Below are 14,109 nucleotides of genomic sequence, written 5' to 3' on the forward strand. Positions count from 1 at the left end.
GGCCCGGGGGGGTCAAAAGGAGCCCCTGGTAAAAAAAAAAAAAAAAAAAAAAAAGCATGGCTGCTATTGTTATTATTATCCACATTCTTCCTTTTGGAAGAATTACATTACAGCTAATGTAATGGGGTATCTTGACCCCCAGAGGGTATGTGAGGGGACTTGGGGATTCTAGGAATGGCTGCCAGAGGGAGAGTGAGAAGGTACAGACTGGCAGGAAAATGTGGGTGCCCAAGCCTGACACCAGCTACCTCCCCTGCCCTGCCCTGCCCCCTGCAGTCCTGTCTAAGAACAGCAAGCCCATCCATACCACCATCCTCAACCCACATGTCCACGTGATTGGGGAGGACGCAGCTTGCATCGCCTACATCCGTCTCACCCAGTACATCGACGGGCAGGGTCGGCCTCGTACCAGCCAGTCAGAGGAGACCCGGGTGTGGCACCGCCGGGACGGCAAGTGGCTCAATGTCCACTATCATTGTTCAGGGGCCCCTGCTGCACCGCTGCAGTGAGCTCAGCCACAGGTACACCTATGGGGAAGGAGGGACTGGGGGTTGACCAGGGAGGTGGGTTCAGAGGAAAAGAAGGGTAGGAGCGGGCAGTCTGGGAAGAGGTATGGGCCATCCTAAAGGAATAGCAAAGACTGGGCAACGTAGTTGTAATAAGTTGTGCTTTTCAATCTAATAGATTCCAAATTTGGCACATGTTAGGTAGGTTTCCTCTTGCTGAGGAATGAGGCCTTAGGTTTCCTGAGTTGTCAAAAGGGGGGAAATGGTGCCTACCTCCATGAATTTGTGAGGATTAAGTAAGATACTATATATAAAGCACTTAGTAGGTGCTCAGATGCACGGCAATGCTATATTTAAACATTAACCTCTCCATTTCCCACCTGTTCAGACAGACTTGGCCATGTGGGTAGAGTGCTAAAATCCCAGAAACACATCTGTGTGCTCATGTGTCCTCTGTTCTGTTACCACCTTCTGTCCTGTTCGGCAGGGGCATTAGGAGATTCCAGCTGGAGGTCGAACCTTCGCAGCCAGTGGCTCTGGAGGGCCTGAGTGACAGCGGCAGTCCTGTTCGTTTGAGGTTTAAAACAATTAAATTACAAAGCGGCAGCAGCCAATGCACGCCCCTGCATGCAGCCCTCCCGCCCGCCCTTCGTGTCTGTCTCTGCTGTACCGAGGTGTTTTTTACATTTAAGAAAAAAAAGGAAAAAAAAAAGATTGTTTAAATTCGTACCATGATGCGTTTTAAAACCGATAGCCCTTGGGCTTGCAAGATGGCAGGAGTTTGTGTGATGCCCATCCAGGCATGAACAGCGGGCTCACCCACCAGCCCTGAAGAGATGAGCTCGGCCTCAGGCCCCCATGGACTCAGGGGGACCAGGCAAGGACTCTTGACAGAACTTTGGGGGCCCTGGTGTGATTGCAGCCCCTGAGGTGGCCTGCTTACCCAGGTCTAGGAGTGGACTTCTCCAGAACATGTATTGGCGCCTAGATTGAGACTGATGAAAACACTGTGGCTGTCAGAGCTACTTGGGAGAGCACTTAGAGCTGCCATCCTGCTGTGGAGGCAGCTGAGAAGCAGACGCCTCAGGACTGAGGGCCCAGACTTTGCCCTGCTGTTCCAGTTAGCATAGAAGGGAAGAGAATTGGTGCTGCAGCAGTGTGTCCGCTGTGAAGCCGATGAGAAACCTCATGTTAGTCTGACATGCACTCACTTACTCATCCATTTCTATAGGATGCACAGTGCACGTGGGCCCTGATACTGAGGCCTGATTCCTGCAGCTGGGAAGGGGGAGGGGTTGCTGCTTTGCATCCTGTTTGTTTTCTTAGCAAGGAGAGAGCCAGGCCCTCCCTTCACCACCTTTGGCAGTTCTGTTTCTGTGCTGATCTGGACCATCTTTGTCTTACATTTTCATGGTGGTGGTCCCCATGCTTACCCTCATCTGGCCCTGGGCCCTCTGCCAAGTGCCCCTGTGGGATGGGAGGAGTGAGGCAGTGGGATAAGAAGTGGTGGTTGTTTCTATGCATTTAGGCTGCCCTCAGGGCTGCCTCCCTTCCTCCTCTTCCCTTGCTGTGCATCCATCTCTTTCCCTGTCTTTGAGGTTGAACTGACTGCTTGGGTGAGAAGTGTCCTCTTGAAAGAGGCCTCTTTACTGACCAACTGAAGTATAGACTTTCTGCTGGACAGTCTGCATGGGCATCACCCCACACACACCTGCATGTACCCAAAAAAGGTGTCCAGAGCCAAGGCTCCTACATTCATTGCCCTTCTCTGTGCTCAAGGTGTTCCATTCCAGGAAGAAAAGATCTGTACCCTAAGCAGAAAACAGAAGATAAATGGAGGAGCAATTGGCCATAGCCTGGGTTTCCCCCCCAAACAACTGTGCATATCATCTGCACAAGTATCTGCACTGTGAGGGGAAAGGTGGGTAGATTTCAGTTCCCTGGACTACCTTCAGGAGGCACAGGAATTAGAAGAGGCTTTGGAACCAGCTGAGAAGAGAGCAAACTCATGGGTGCTGGTGCTTGGACTTAGCCAGGTTCCTCAAGCATCTCATGCATGCCTCAGACCTTGGACCCTAGCCCTCTCCTGCCCTGCAGCCTGCAGTGCCAGCTCACAGATCTTCACCACAGGGTTTGGTTTTGCTGGCTTGAAGACAAATGGTCATTGAGACCCATAGCTTCATATGGCTGCTCCAGCCCCACTTAGCATTCTTGAATACTCCTCTTTTGGGGCAAATGTCAGCATCTATAGACAATAGACTATTAAAAAACAAAATCACCTTTTAAACAGGAAATGGAAGGCATTTGATGCAGAATTTTTGCATGATGACATAGAAATAATTTAAAAATAGTGTTTGTTCTGAATGTTGGTAGACCCTTCATAGCTTTGTTACAATGAAACCTTGAAGATATTTAATAAAATAACCTTTAAACAGTCCATTGTGTTACTGTTTTTGGAGGCCAATGGCCAGGGGCTTGGATTTATTTTAACAGGTAGGCTGCAGATGGTCACAAACATCTTTTTCCGTACCCTTTGAAAAAAACTTGCTCATAAACCCAGATCTCTGGCTGCCTAGGGATGGCTAGGGAGGAAGTGGGCTCTTAAGGGCTGGGCTGGGCTGCCGCCCCGCCTCCATTAGCGTGGCTCCGCCCACAGGCCCGCCCCGTCGGGTGACCCGGCCCGCAGCGCAGGCCGGGCTCCCCCTCCGAGGGCCCAGTGGACGCGCCCAGGCCTGGCCCGCCCCTGCTCGCGGAGTGGCGGCGGCCGACGCTCGGCAGACCGTGCCACCCGGCGTGGAGGACGGGGTGCACTCCCGCGACCCGGGCGCTCAGCCTGCGCTTTGGGGAGCCGCGACTGTGCTGAGCGCTGCGGACGGCCCCTTCGCTCCCCGCCGGATCTCGGCCGCAGCGAACAGGCTCGGAGCCTGCGGGGACCCGGGCGGCCACCCCAGCCGCCGTACGCCGCCTCCCCCTCGGTGGGAGCGGGAGTTGGGCCCGGCTGCGGCGGAGCGTTCGCTCTGGAGATGGCAGAGCCGCCGCAACGCGGCCCGAGGCCCCGCGAGCAGGGAAGCCGGGCAGCCCCGGGGACAGCGGGGACGCCGCCCACTCCGCCGGGTGAGCCGCCCTTGAGCAGAGCCGCCTCCCGCCCGCGGTCGCCTTGAGTTCCTCCAGGCCGCCCGTGAGTGTCTCCGACGTGACCACCCGGTCCTCCCGGGCGGCCCTGCGCCCGCGCCCTGTGTCCCCGCCGCTGGCCTGCCTCAGTTGCCTCACGGCGGGTACCTGGCTCGCCTCACCGCTCTCGCTCTTCTCCCGGGGCTCCTCCAGCCAGTGCCTCGCCTGGGTGTCAGCGCCACCGTGCTGCGCCCCTGCCCCCTTCACGCCCCCACCTGTGGGTGCCTGGTCTCCACGGGCAACCTCTGTCTACTAGGCCAGGTCCCCACGCGGCACGCGTTCCTTCCACAGCAGCCGCTCTGCGGGTTTCCCAGGGGTGGGCCCACACCCCTGCCCCCCGCCCCTGTATTTGCTGTCCACTTTGACCCATGGCCCTGTGGGTTCTCCCTCCTCGGAAACTTCGCCCTGCCACACACAAGTTCCTCCTCCAGTATTTATCATCCTGCTCTACCCGCCTCCAGCACTCATACATCCCAGTAGTAGTTTTTCTCATGGCCTTGTCCCTAAACAGTGCTACTTCCTATAGGTTTGAAGCTTAAAAATGCAGTGGTTAAACAGCACTTGCTCTGGAGCTTGACAGGCCTGACCTTTGAATCCCAAGTTACTCCACTCATGGAGTTTTGTGATACTGGGAAGTTACTAAGCTTCTCTGGACCTCAGTTACTCATGAATAAAATGAGACTAATACTCGTACCTATGTTTTCCCTACCTCTTAGAGCTGTTATTAAATATAGATATTTCTTGATTTGCAATGAATGGGTTTACATCCTGATAAGCCTATCATAAGCTGAAGATATCCTGTATCAAAATGATTTAGTAAACCTAACCCACTAACCAGATACCTTATCAATAGCCTTTGCTGTGTAGTGTCAATTGCTTAACCTGATTGTGTGACCCACTGGGGGATTCCACTGCCCAGCATTACAAGAAAAGTATAGTACATATTGACTAGCCTGGGAAAAGATCAAAATTCCAGGGACTGGGGCTGTAGCTCAGGGGTAGAGCACTTACCTAGCAAGACCATGGATTCCATTCCTAGCACTGAAAACCAAACAACAAAACAGTTTGAAATACAGTTTATAATGAATGTTTATCTTTTGGACATTGTAATAAATTAAACCATTTTAAGTCTGGGACCATTTGTATATGTAAAGCTGTCAGAAGAACGTCAGGAAAGTAGTAAACACTCAACAAATAGTAACTTATGAACATAGGTGATACATTTTAAATATCAGCTTGCCCTAGGTGAGTTCTCACTACTGTGCTTTCCCTGAAGTTTCCTCTGATTCTTAGAATCGCCACATTGCAACCATCCACCTCTTTCTCTTGCTGGGATTGAACTCAGAGCCTCACCCATGCCAGTCGTGGGCTTTGCCACTCCAGCCTCTGGCAGTTTTTATCCTCACTCGAAGCTCTCTTTTACTGCTTGCTTGTTTGTTTTTGATTTTTAAGAGGGTCTCACCATGTAGCCCTAGCTGGTCTAGAACTCACTATGTAGGCCAACTCATAAAGATCTGCCTCCTCTGCTGGGATTAAAGATGTGCACTACCACACCCAGCTCTCCCAGGTCTCATGTCAAATTAGTTTTACCCAAGCCAAAGCTGAATTCTTCAATCACATCTCTCAATTCTGAAGGTGTCTTGTCTGTTTCTGCCTTATCACCACTAAGGTGTGCTTACTGGTGTGGGCAGTAGAGAGGAATTGCCAGCTACTGACTTTATTGGCAAAGAGTAACAGTAAAGCTTCCAGAAGCAGTCTGAGAAAAGCCCCCAGTTAGGTTTCCTTAAAACTGTTTTCTCATCACACTGCCCTTATTCTTTGTTTCATTATTTTGAGACAGGGTCTCACTATGTAGCCATGGCTGGCCTGCTGCTTGCTTTGTAGACCAGGATGGCCTTGAACTCACAGAGATCTACCTGACACTGCCCTTGTTCTTTATCATTGGTTGTGTAAGACTTGAGTTCCTGTTGCTGTCCTCTGCCCTTCAGTTTTCTCTGTGTCTATAACTGGACTTAATCCCTCATGTTTCTCCAGGCTAGCTCAGGGACCCTCCTGTGTTTTTCTGGCATGAGGGTGTAATAATACATTCGTTAATTTCGGAAGGCGAGCTAGAAGGGACAGGGAGAGAGTCTCTGGACCCAGCTTTCTGTCCCTTCTCAGGTGCTAGTCATGACATGGCCTGCTCTTAGGCTACATTTTTACCTTCTGATTCTGGCACAGGTGAAGTGAAGGGTATGGGATGGGTAATTATTCACAAACAATGGAAAAGAAAGTCTCCAGATTCTGGCTCAGAAATTAATAGACTGATAAGCTATCACCATTTTTCTTGAGTTCCCCCACCAAGTATCCTCATGACTGCAAGTTCGTTAATACTGTTGGGTATGATAATGGGTTTGATGTAGAAGATTAAGACTCAGGAGTTTCCTCCTATCTGATGTTTGGTTGGACCATGAGACTTCCATCTGTTCCTCATAGAAAGACCACCAGTGTTCCAGCTTCTTGCTCATTGGCCAACGCTCAGTCACAGGATAGGAACTGCTTTCAGAGCAGACCTATTTTCAGCCTCCTGGGCTGTTTGAACTGTGTGGATAGGTTCTTCCAGAATTTGAGTATAGTGCCCCAGCTTGAAAGCACAGGAGAATTTGGACATTCATTTGGGTATTCTAAGAAAAAGGACAAGTTATGGAGCCAAGGTATGGGACCTTCTGTGTTCTTCTATAGAAGCTTACGTTTTATTTTATCTTATTTATTTTTTTTACTTTATTTTGGTCTTTTTGAGACAGGGTCTCCCTGTAGCCCCAGCTGTCCTGGAACTTGCTATGTGGACCAGGCTGGCCTTGAACTCAAAAAGTTCTGCCTGCCTCTGCCTCCCAAGTGCTGAGGGTGGTGGCCTTTATTTTTTTAAAGAACAAATCTGGGTTGGGGAGATGGCTTAGTGGGTAAAGTGCTTGGTGTGCAGATTCCCAGCACCCACATAAAAGTCAGATGTGGTACCCAGTGGTACCTGTTCCCAATACACGAGGGAGTGAAGACAGGCAGATCTCAGATGCTTGCTGGCTAGCCATAAACAGTAGGCTCCAGGTTCAGTGAGAGAAACTGATCTCAAAAAATAAGGTGGAAAGTGATAGAGGACACCCAACATTGGCCACTGGCCTCCACATGTACAGGTGTGGGCACACAGAGAACAGATCAACTCGTAAGCATGAAGTAAGAGATAGGATAAGGAGAATGGATTAATGACAGACTTTCAAAGGAAGAAGTAATCTATCCATTTCTCTGTTTTACAGATCATGGGGCCAAGCTTTGTGACCTTTGCTGACTTCTGATGTAAGAAGCTCCATTAGTGCTGAGCTGAGGGAGCTAGACTTTTCAGCCTGAAGCATGGGCCATGGGGCCATGGTGACCTGAGACCAGTGGACTCTGTCCAGTTTCCCCCCTGCTGCTCCTTCTACCTTTCCTACCCTTACTGAAAGGAGCTGTGTCCATCTCTTCAGGGAACTGATCCTGAGGGAATCCCTTTCCCTACTTCCCTATTTTTCCACTCACCCAAGACAGTTCCAGCCTATAGAACTTCTATCTCCCATCCCCTGAGGTGGTCCCCATCCTCCCTCATTTCTCCCTCGCCATGCTCCAGCTGTGGAAGGTGGTACGCCCAGCTCGGCAGCTGGAACTGCACCGCCTCATACTGCTGCTGATTGGTTTCAGCCTTGTCTCCATGGGATTCCTGGCTTACTACGTGTCCACCAGCCCCAAGGCCAAGGAACCCTTGCCTCTGCCCTTGGGAGACTGCAGTAGCAGTGGGGCAGCTGGCCCTGGCCCTGCACAGCCTCCAGTCCCACCTCGGCCCCCCAGGCCTCCAGAAACAACTCGAACTGAACCTGTGGTTCTTGTGTTTGTAGAGAGTGCATACTCACAGCTGGGGCAGGAGATTGTAGCCATCTTGGAGTCCAGTCGTTTTCGTTATAGCACTGAGTTGGCACCTGGCCGAGGCGATATGCCCACATTGACTGACCATACCCGTGGACGCTATGTCCTGGTCATTTATGAGAACCTTCTCAAGTACGTCAACTTGGACGCCTGGAGTCGAGAACTGCTAGACCGGTACTGTGTGGAGTATGGTGTGGGCATCATTGGCTTTTTCCGAGCCCATGAGCATAGCCTACTCAGTGCCCAACTTAAGGGCTTTCCCCTTTTTCTACACTCAAATTTGGGGCTCCGAGACTACCAGGTGAATCCTTCTGCACCACTACTACATCTCACCCGTCCCAGCCGCTTGGAGCCAGGACCACTGCCTGGCGATGACTGGACCATCTTCCAGTCCAATCATAGCACATATGAACCAGTGCTTCTTGCCAGCCATCGGCCAGCCGAGCTCCCTGTACCAGGACCAGTGCTTCGTCGGGCCCGGCTCCCCACTGTGGTGCAGGACCTAGGGCTTCATGATGGTATACAGCGGGTGCTATTTGGCCATGGCCTTTCTTTCTGGCTCCACAAACTCATTTTCGTTGATGCTGTTGCATACCTCACTGGCAAGCGCCTCTGCCTGGACTTTGACCGCTACATCTTAGTAGACATCGATGACATCTTTGTGGGCAAAGAAGGTACCCGCATGAAGGTGGCTGATGTTGAGGTCAGTCTGTCTTTTCCCCTTAAATTTCTGTTAGAAATCATTTAAACTCTGACTTGTCAGACTTGCTTTGATTCTTAGCTTGTCATGTACATTTATAGGCAGAAAGAATGCTACTTACTACATGTTTCTTAGTCTGTTCTCTCTGGGTTTGGCATTTCCTACTATTCTTTACAGGCTCTGCTGACCACCCAGAACAAACTCAGGACCTTAGTCCCCAACTTTACCTTCAACCTGGGCTTCTCGGGCAAGTTCTACCATACTGGTGAGCTTATTCCCCTGTTCCTTTAGCATATCAATTTGTTCGATCTGTCTCTTCATTATTTACCCTTCATTATTTAAGTTGGAGAAAAGGGACAAAGTTTGGGGTCAGAGTGCAGCGAGGAGCTAGTGATGGTTTGGAATTAGTTTAGGTGGCTGGAGAGCACATTGGCAGTGAGACAAACAGAAAGCCTTGAGCAGGGGTCAGTAATGTCCAAAAGATGGAAGATGATCAAAGTTGTTATAAAATAAAGGGCACAGGGGCTAACTGGCTGTGGTCAGCGGTCAGTTTGTGATCATAGGGACAGAGGAGGAAGATGCAGGAGATGACATGCTGCTGAAGCACCGCAAAGAGTTCTGGTGGTTCCCCCACATGTGGAGCCACATGCAGCCACACCTGTTTCACAATCGCTCCGTGCTGGCTGACCAGATGAGGCTCAACAAACAGTTTGCTTTGGTGAGACCCTTGGATCTCTTCCCATACTTTATCCCAGAGATTATGCTTCCTTTTTAACCTCCCCTAAATGGGACCCCCTTTCCCTTCCCTTCCCTTTCCAGTTTTCTTTTTGTGAAGGCATTCCCCACCCTCTTTACCCTCTATTCCCCAAACCAAGTCCTGGTGAAAGTCTGTGCCATTCCCAGGAACATGGGATTCCCACGGATCTGGGGTATGCTGTGGCCCCCCACCACTCGGGTGTATACCCCATCCACACGCAGCTCTATGAGGCCTGGAAATCTGTGTGGGGCATCCAGGTGACCAGCACTGAGGAGTATCCCCATCTCCGCCCTGCCCGCTACCGCCGTGGCTTCATTCACAATGGCATCATGGTGAGGGACTACCACTACAAACTTCAATCAAACTTCCACATTTAGACAGCCTTCAGCCTGCATTGACTTATGGCTTGTCAACTGCCAGTCCAAGGCCAGCCACAAAATAGGGGGTAAAAATCATGATAATGTATATAGTAAGTTTTATTGCTGTAACTTCAGACTGGGCCTTCTATAAGCCCAGGGAATCCTGGTACCTCTTGTTTTTTGTCCTTCCTCTGCTTTCCATTTTACCTTTCACATCTCATCTATTCCTGTATTTTCTTTTCCTCCCAGGTGCTCCCCCGACAAACTTGTGGCCTCTTCACTCATACAATCTTCTATAATGAATATCCTGGAGGTTCTCGAGAACTAGACCGGAGCATCCGAGGTGGAGAGCTTTTTCTGACAGTGTTGCTTAATCCGGTAAGGTGCCAAGAAGAAGGGCTGGAAGATCAGAGAGCCAGAGTATTTTCAGGGTGGGGCCTTTACTCACCAAAGCTGATTCCAAGGTAGGGTAGCTTTCTAAGTCTGACATGCAGACATCCTCTTGCAGATCAGCATCTTTATGACCCATCTGTCTAACTATGGTAATGACCGGCTGGGCTTGTATACCTTTGAGAGTCTGGTGCGCTTCCTCCAGTGCTGGACACGACTGCGTCTACAGACCCTTCCTCCTGTCCCCCTTGCACGAAAGTACTTTGAACTTTTTCCTCAGGAGCGAAGCCCCCTTTGGCAGGTAAGGGTGGAGCTCAGGCCAACCAGAGATCTAAGGGGAGTCGTGGTTTAAGAGATTAGTCCTTATCAGATTCATGGCCTCACCTTCAGAATCCCTGTGATGACAAGAGGCACAAAGATATCTGGTCCAAGGAGAAAACCTGTGATCGACTCCCCAAGTTCCTCATTGTGGGACCCCAGAAGACAGGTAAATTATCAGTAGCCAATTTATCTTACCCTACCTTAAACCCAAAGGGTCCTTTCCCCTACCTATTCCTTATTAATCCAGTTTCTTTTATAAAAAATATTTTATTATTTTAATTTTTTATGTATGAGTATATTGCCTGCATGTATGTAAGTGCATCCATGCCATGCAGTGCCCAGAGGTCAGAAGAGTGTCAGATCCCCTGGAACTGGAGTTATGGATGGTTGTTAGCCACCATGTGGGTGCTGGTAACCAAATTCTGGGTCCTCTGCAAGAGCAGCCAGTGCTCTTAACCACTGAGCCACCTCTCCAGCCCCTACTCCAGTCTCTTGGGAAAAAGATTAATTATTTATTTATTCTTTCATTCATTATTTAATTATTGTGTGTATGTGTGTGCCTGTGCATGCATGTGCAGGACAACTTGCAAGAATCAATTCCATGTGAGTCCCAGGGATGAACTCAGATTGTTAGGCTGGGTGGCAAGTGCCTTAAATCCACCGAGCCACCTTGCCAGTCCTGAGTCAGGGATTCTTAATCCTAACTGTGTCTCACAATCATCTATAGAAGACTGGCTACTGCCCAGCTTGGGCAACATAGTAAGTTCTGGGCTAACCTGAGCTACAGAGTGAGACCTTGTTTCAAAAAACCAAAATAATAATCATCATCTGTAGAGGATTTAGGGGAGGGGATGGGTGGTTTTTCTTTGAGGGTTCTGAGGGTTGAACCCAGGGTCTTGCAGATATTACCACTGAGCTTAACCTCTAGGCCCCATCTGTGGAATTTGAATTTATTGTTTGAAGATTTACTTATTTTATGTGTATATGTATGAATATATAAGTATGTATGTGTGGAGCCCAAGGAAATTGGAAGAGGGCATCAGATCCCCTGGAGCTAGAAGTTGTGAGCCACCTGATATGGGTGCTGGGAACTGAACCCAGATCTTCTGTAGGAGCAGCAAATACTCTTAGCCACGGAACCATCTCTCTAACCCCAGAATTTTGTTTTTTATTTTGTTTTGTTTAGTTTTTTGAGATAAGATCTCATGTAGCCCAGACTGGCCTTGAATCCCTGATCTTCTTGCCTCGACATCCCAAGTGCTGGGATTCTATGTATGAGCCACCACATCCAGCTCCATCTGTAGCGTTTTTAAAAGATCTATAAATAAGGGTTGGGATTTGGCTCCATTGGTAGAGTGCTTGCTAAACATGCACAAAGCTCTGGGTTCAATCTCCAGCATAAAACTGGTGTGGTAGCACATGCCTGTAATCCCACTGGAGAGGTAGAGGGAGGAAGATCAGAAATTCAAGGTCATCCTTGGCTACATAGCAAGTTTGAGGCCAGCCTGGGCTGTAGGAGACCCTGTCTCAAAAAAAAACCCAAATCTATAAATAACCAGACTTGGTTGTACAAACCTGTAATCCCAGCAGTTTGGGAGGCTAAGACAGGAAGATACCATGTTCAAGGCCAGCCTTGGCTACAGAGTGTGTTCAAGGCAAGACTGAGCATTTTAGTGAGTCATTGTCTCAAATTTTAAAATGTGAAAAGAGGTCTGGGGACACAGCTCAGTGGTAGAGCATTTGCCTAGCATGTGTGAAGCCTTAGGTTCAATCCTCAAGAGTGGGGCAGAGGAAGGAATTCACAAGTAATGCTGATAAAGTGGAGAGTGAGAACACTGTTGAACTCCTTCCTCGCCTCTCAGGTTTCCTTCTCTCAGTGGTTTTACTGTTCACAGTATTTTCTTTCTTCCTTCAAACTCATGCTGTCCAGCTAGCTTTTGTCCTGCAACAGCCTGGTCTTTCTCTTCCACCTAGGCACCACAGCTATCCACTTCTTCCTGAGCCTGCACCCAGCTGTGACTAGCAGTTTTCCTAGCCCCAGCACCTTTGAAGAGATTCAGTTCTTCAGTGGCCCTAATTACCACAAGGGTATTGACTGGTGAGATTGGGACCCCTGGGACCCCTCTGAGTGTTGCTCAGAGGAACATTTCCTTCTCCAAAGCTAACCCTACTCCAGCTTCTGCCAACATACAGACATGTGGCCCCTTTCACTCTGAAAATTTCTCCTCTGTGCTTCTTTGTAGGTACATGGATTTCTTCCCTGTCCCTTCCAATGCCAGCACTGATTTCCTGTTTGAAAAAAGTGCCACCTACTTTGACTCAGAGGTTGTACCCCGGCGGGGAGCTGCCCTCCTGCCACGAGCCAAGATCATCACTGTGCTCACCAACCCTGCTGACAGGGCCTACTCTTGGTACCAGGTCTGCTTAAAGCTAGGGACACATTGGGCCTTAAGGGAGAGGTGGAGGAGGTTCTAGGTGCTCGAGAGATGGACAGGAATGACGATAGAGAAACCAAACTAGACACTTGCAGAGGGATTTGTACACCATCATCACCAGAACAAGAATAAGGACAGAATAATTTGTCAAATCATCATCTTCTCTTCCTCCTCTATCCTTTAGCATCAGCGAGCTCATGGAGACCCTGTTGCTCTGAATTACACCTTCTACCAAGTGATTTCAGCATCCTCTCAGGCTCCTCTGGTACTTCGCTCCCTGCAGAACCGCTGTCTTGTGCCTGGCTACTATTCTACCCATCTACAACGCTGGCTGACTTACTACCCCTCTGGACAGGTACAGTCTCCAAAAAGCCATTGCTAGGGTCCCCTTCCCTTCAGCCCAGACTTAGGAATCTAGAGGGAATACATCCCTGTCCCTCTAGTTGCTGATTGTGGATGGGCAGGAGCTTCGTGTCAATCCAGCAGCCTCAATGGAGAGCATCCAGAAGTTCCTGGGTATCACACCCTTTCTGAACTACACTCGGACCCTCAGGTGGGAGAGCATGGCCTAGGGAAAGGAATGTTTTGGGGGAAAGGGGGAAGTAGGTTGTTGTATTTGGAAAAGACATGTATCTCTGTGGGCTTGACAGAGTAGTTTGCATTTATGGGGCTTGAATTTCTTCGTGACACCTAACGGCCTGTTCCTTTGAGCAGGTTTGATGAAGATAAAGGATTTTGGTGCCAGGGACTTGAAGGTGGTAAGACGCGCTGTCTAGGGAAAAGCAAAGGCCGGAGATACCCAGACATGGACACAGAAGTAGGTGAAGCTTGGAGCAGGGTACCCTCTCCACCACTAGGATCTGATCTTGCCCCGCTCCTTACTGTTTTTCCTTTTGTGTTTTTCTTCATCAGTCCCGCCTTTTCCTTACGGACTTTTTTCGGAGCCATAACTTGGAGCTATCAAAGCTGCTGAGTCGGCTTGGCCAGCCCGTCCCCTCCTGGCTTCGGGAAGAACTACAGCATTCCAGTGTGGGCTGATGCCCCCTTCCTTCCTTCCTAAACCAGCAAAACCCTGCTGCTTCCCTGAAGGACACCTAAAGCAGGACCCACAAGGGGGATTAGTGTGGCTTGGCCCCTACCCCCTCTACCTCAGTGGCCCCCGGGACTAGAATGCCTGAAAAGGGAAGGATATCCCTTTCCTGTAGCTCTGGGGCCTAATAAAGGTACTAGGTACCTTTGACCCATGAACTTGCGGGAGGTTGGAAGAATAAGAGGGTCCAGAGGAATGTATTAATTCAATTTCTCTCTTCATTCCCAGAAATGTATCTATCTATACCTGGCTATGGGAGGGCCCTTTGCTGTGGCTCCTTTAGTCAGGCAGTGGGATCTACCTGTGGCCTGGCCTCCCTGATGTCATTCACATTGAATGGGGATGAGGTCAGACAGCTGCTCAGAGAACTGAGTATGAGCCCTAGCTGTGGGCTAGAAATGTCCTTAATAAACATCCTTATTTTTCAGTTTTGTCTGCTTTACTGTAGTGAGA

At 49.6% G+C, this 14,109-nt stretch overlaps 2 protein-coding genes across 20 annotated transcripts in view; both read left to right on the top strand.

Annotated features, from left to right (window-relative positions):
• Camk2g (calcium/calmodulin dependent protein kinase II gamma) overlaps positions 1-2,943 on the top strand; it is a 59,263-nt gene extending 56,320 nt beyond the window's left edge. For 9 of the 18 annotated variants that reach the window (XM_008836555.3, XM_008836552.3, XM_008836550.3 and 6 more), the window contains 2 exons: positions 277-521; positions 994-2,218. In XM_008836555.3, the coding sequence (XP_008834777.1) occupies positions 277-509 (233 nt within the window). In that variant the 3' untranslated portion in view covers positions 510-521; positions 994-2,218. Of the gene's footprint in view, positions 1-276; positions 522-993 lie in introns of those variants that run through there. The other 9 variants (XM_008836549.2, XM_008836559.2, XM_008836561.2 and 6 more) reach the window with 2 other exon arrangements.
• Positions 2,944-3,242: 299 nt separating this feature from the next.
• On the top strand, positions 3,243-14,083 carry Ndst2 (N-deacetylase and N-sulfotransferase 2). 2 transcript variants are annotated; one of them, XM_008836565.2, is made up of 14 exons: positions 3,243-3,684; positions 6,965-8,307; positions 8,482-8,569; positions 8,868-9,022; positions 9,208-9,393; positions 9,670-9,798; positions 9,929-10,111; positions 10,201-10,297; positions 12,106-12,229; positions 12,375-12,549; positions 12,751-12,921; positions 13,010-13,119; positions 13,281-13,383; positions 13,479-14,083. In XM_008836565.2, the coding sequence occupies exons 2-14, from the start codon at positions 7,303-7,305 to the stop codon at positions 13,602-13,604; spliced, it is 2,652 nt and encodes an 883-aa protein (XP_008834787.1). In that variant the 5' UTR covers positions 3,243-3,684; positions 6,965-7,302; the 3' UTR covers positions 13,605-14,083. The 2 variants fall into 2 exon arrangements, with proteins under 2 accessions (XP_008834787.1, XP_029420972.1); XM_029565112.1 differs by having other exon boundaries at positions 3,243-3,620.
• Positions 14,084-14,109: the final 26 nt, after the last annotated feature.

Source organism: Nannospalax galili, unplaced genomic scaffold (assembly GCF_000622305.1).
Source record: "Nannospalax galili isolate Female #2095 unplaced genomic scaffold, S.galili_v1.0 scaffold1437, whole genome shotgun sequence".
In the NCBI taxonomy this organism is placed as follows: domain Eukaryota; kingdom Metazoa; phylum Chordata; class Mammalia; order Rodentia; family Spalacidae; genus Nannospalax; species Nannospalax galili.

Bases quoted from the DNA above. Each gene is read 5' to 3' on its own strand.
- Ndst2 (XM_008836565.2), top strand. From the start codon at position 7,303: ATGCTCCAGCTGTGGAAGGTGGTACGCCCAGCTCGGCAGCTGGAACTG. The intron at 8,308-8,481 runs GTCAGTCTGTCT...TATTCTTTACAG, and splicing joins TGAAGGTGGCTGATGTTGAG to GCTCTGCTGACCACCCAGAA. The intron at 12,550-12,750 runs GTCTGCTTAAAG...TCTATCCTTTAG, and splicing joins GGGCCTACTCTTGGTACCAG to CATCAGCGAGCTCATGGAGA.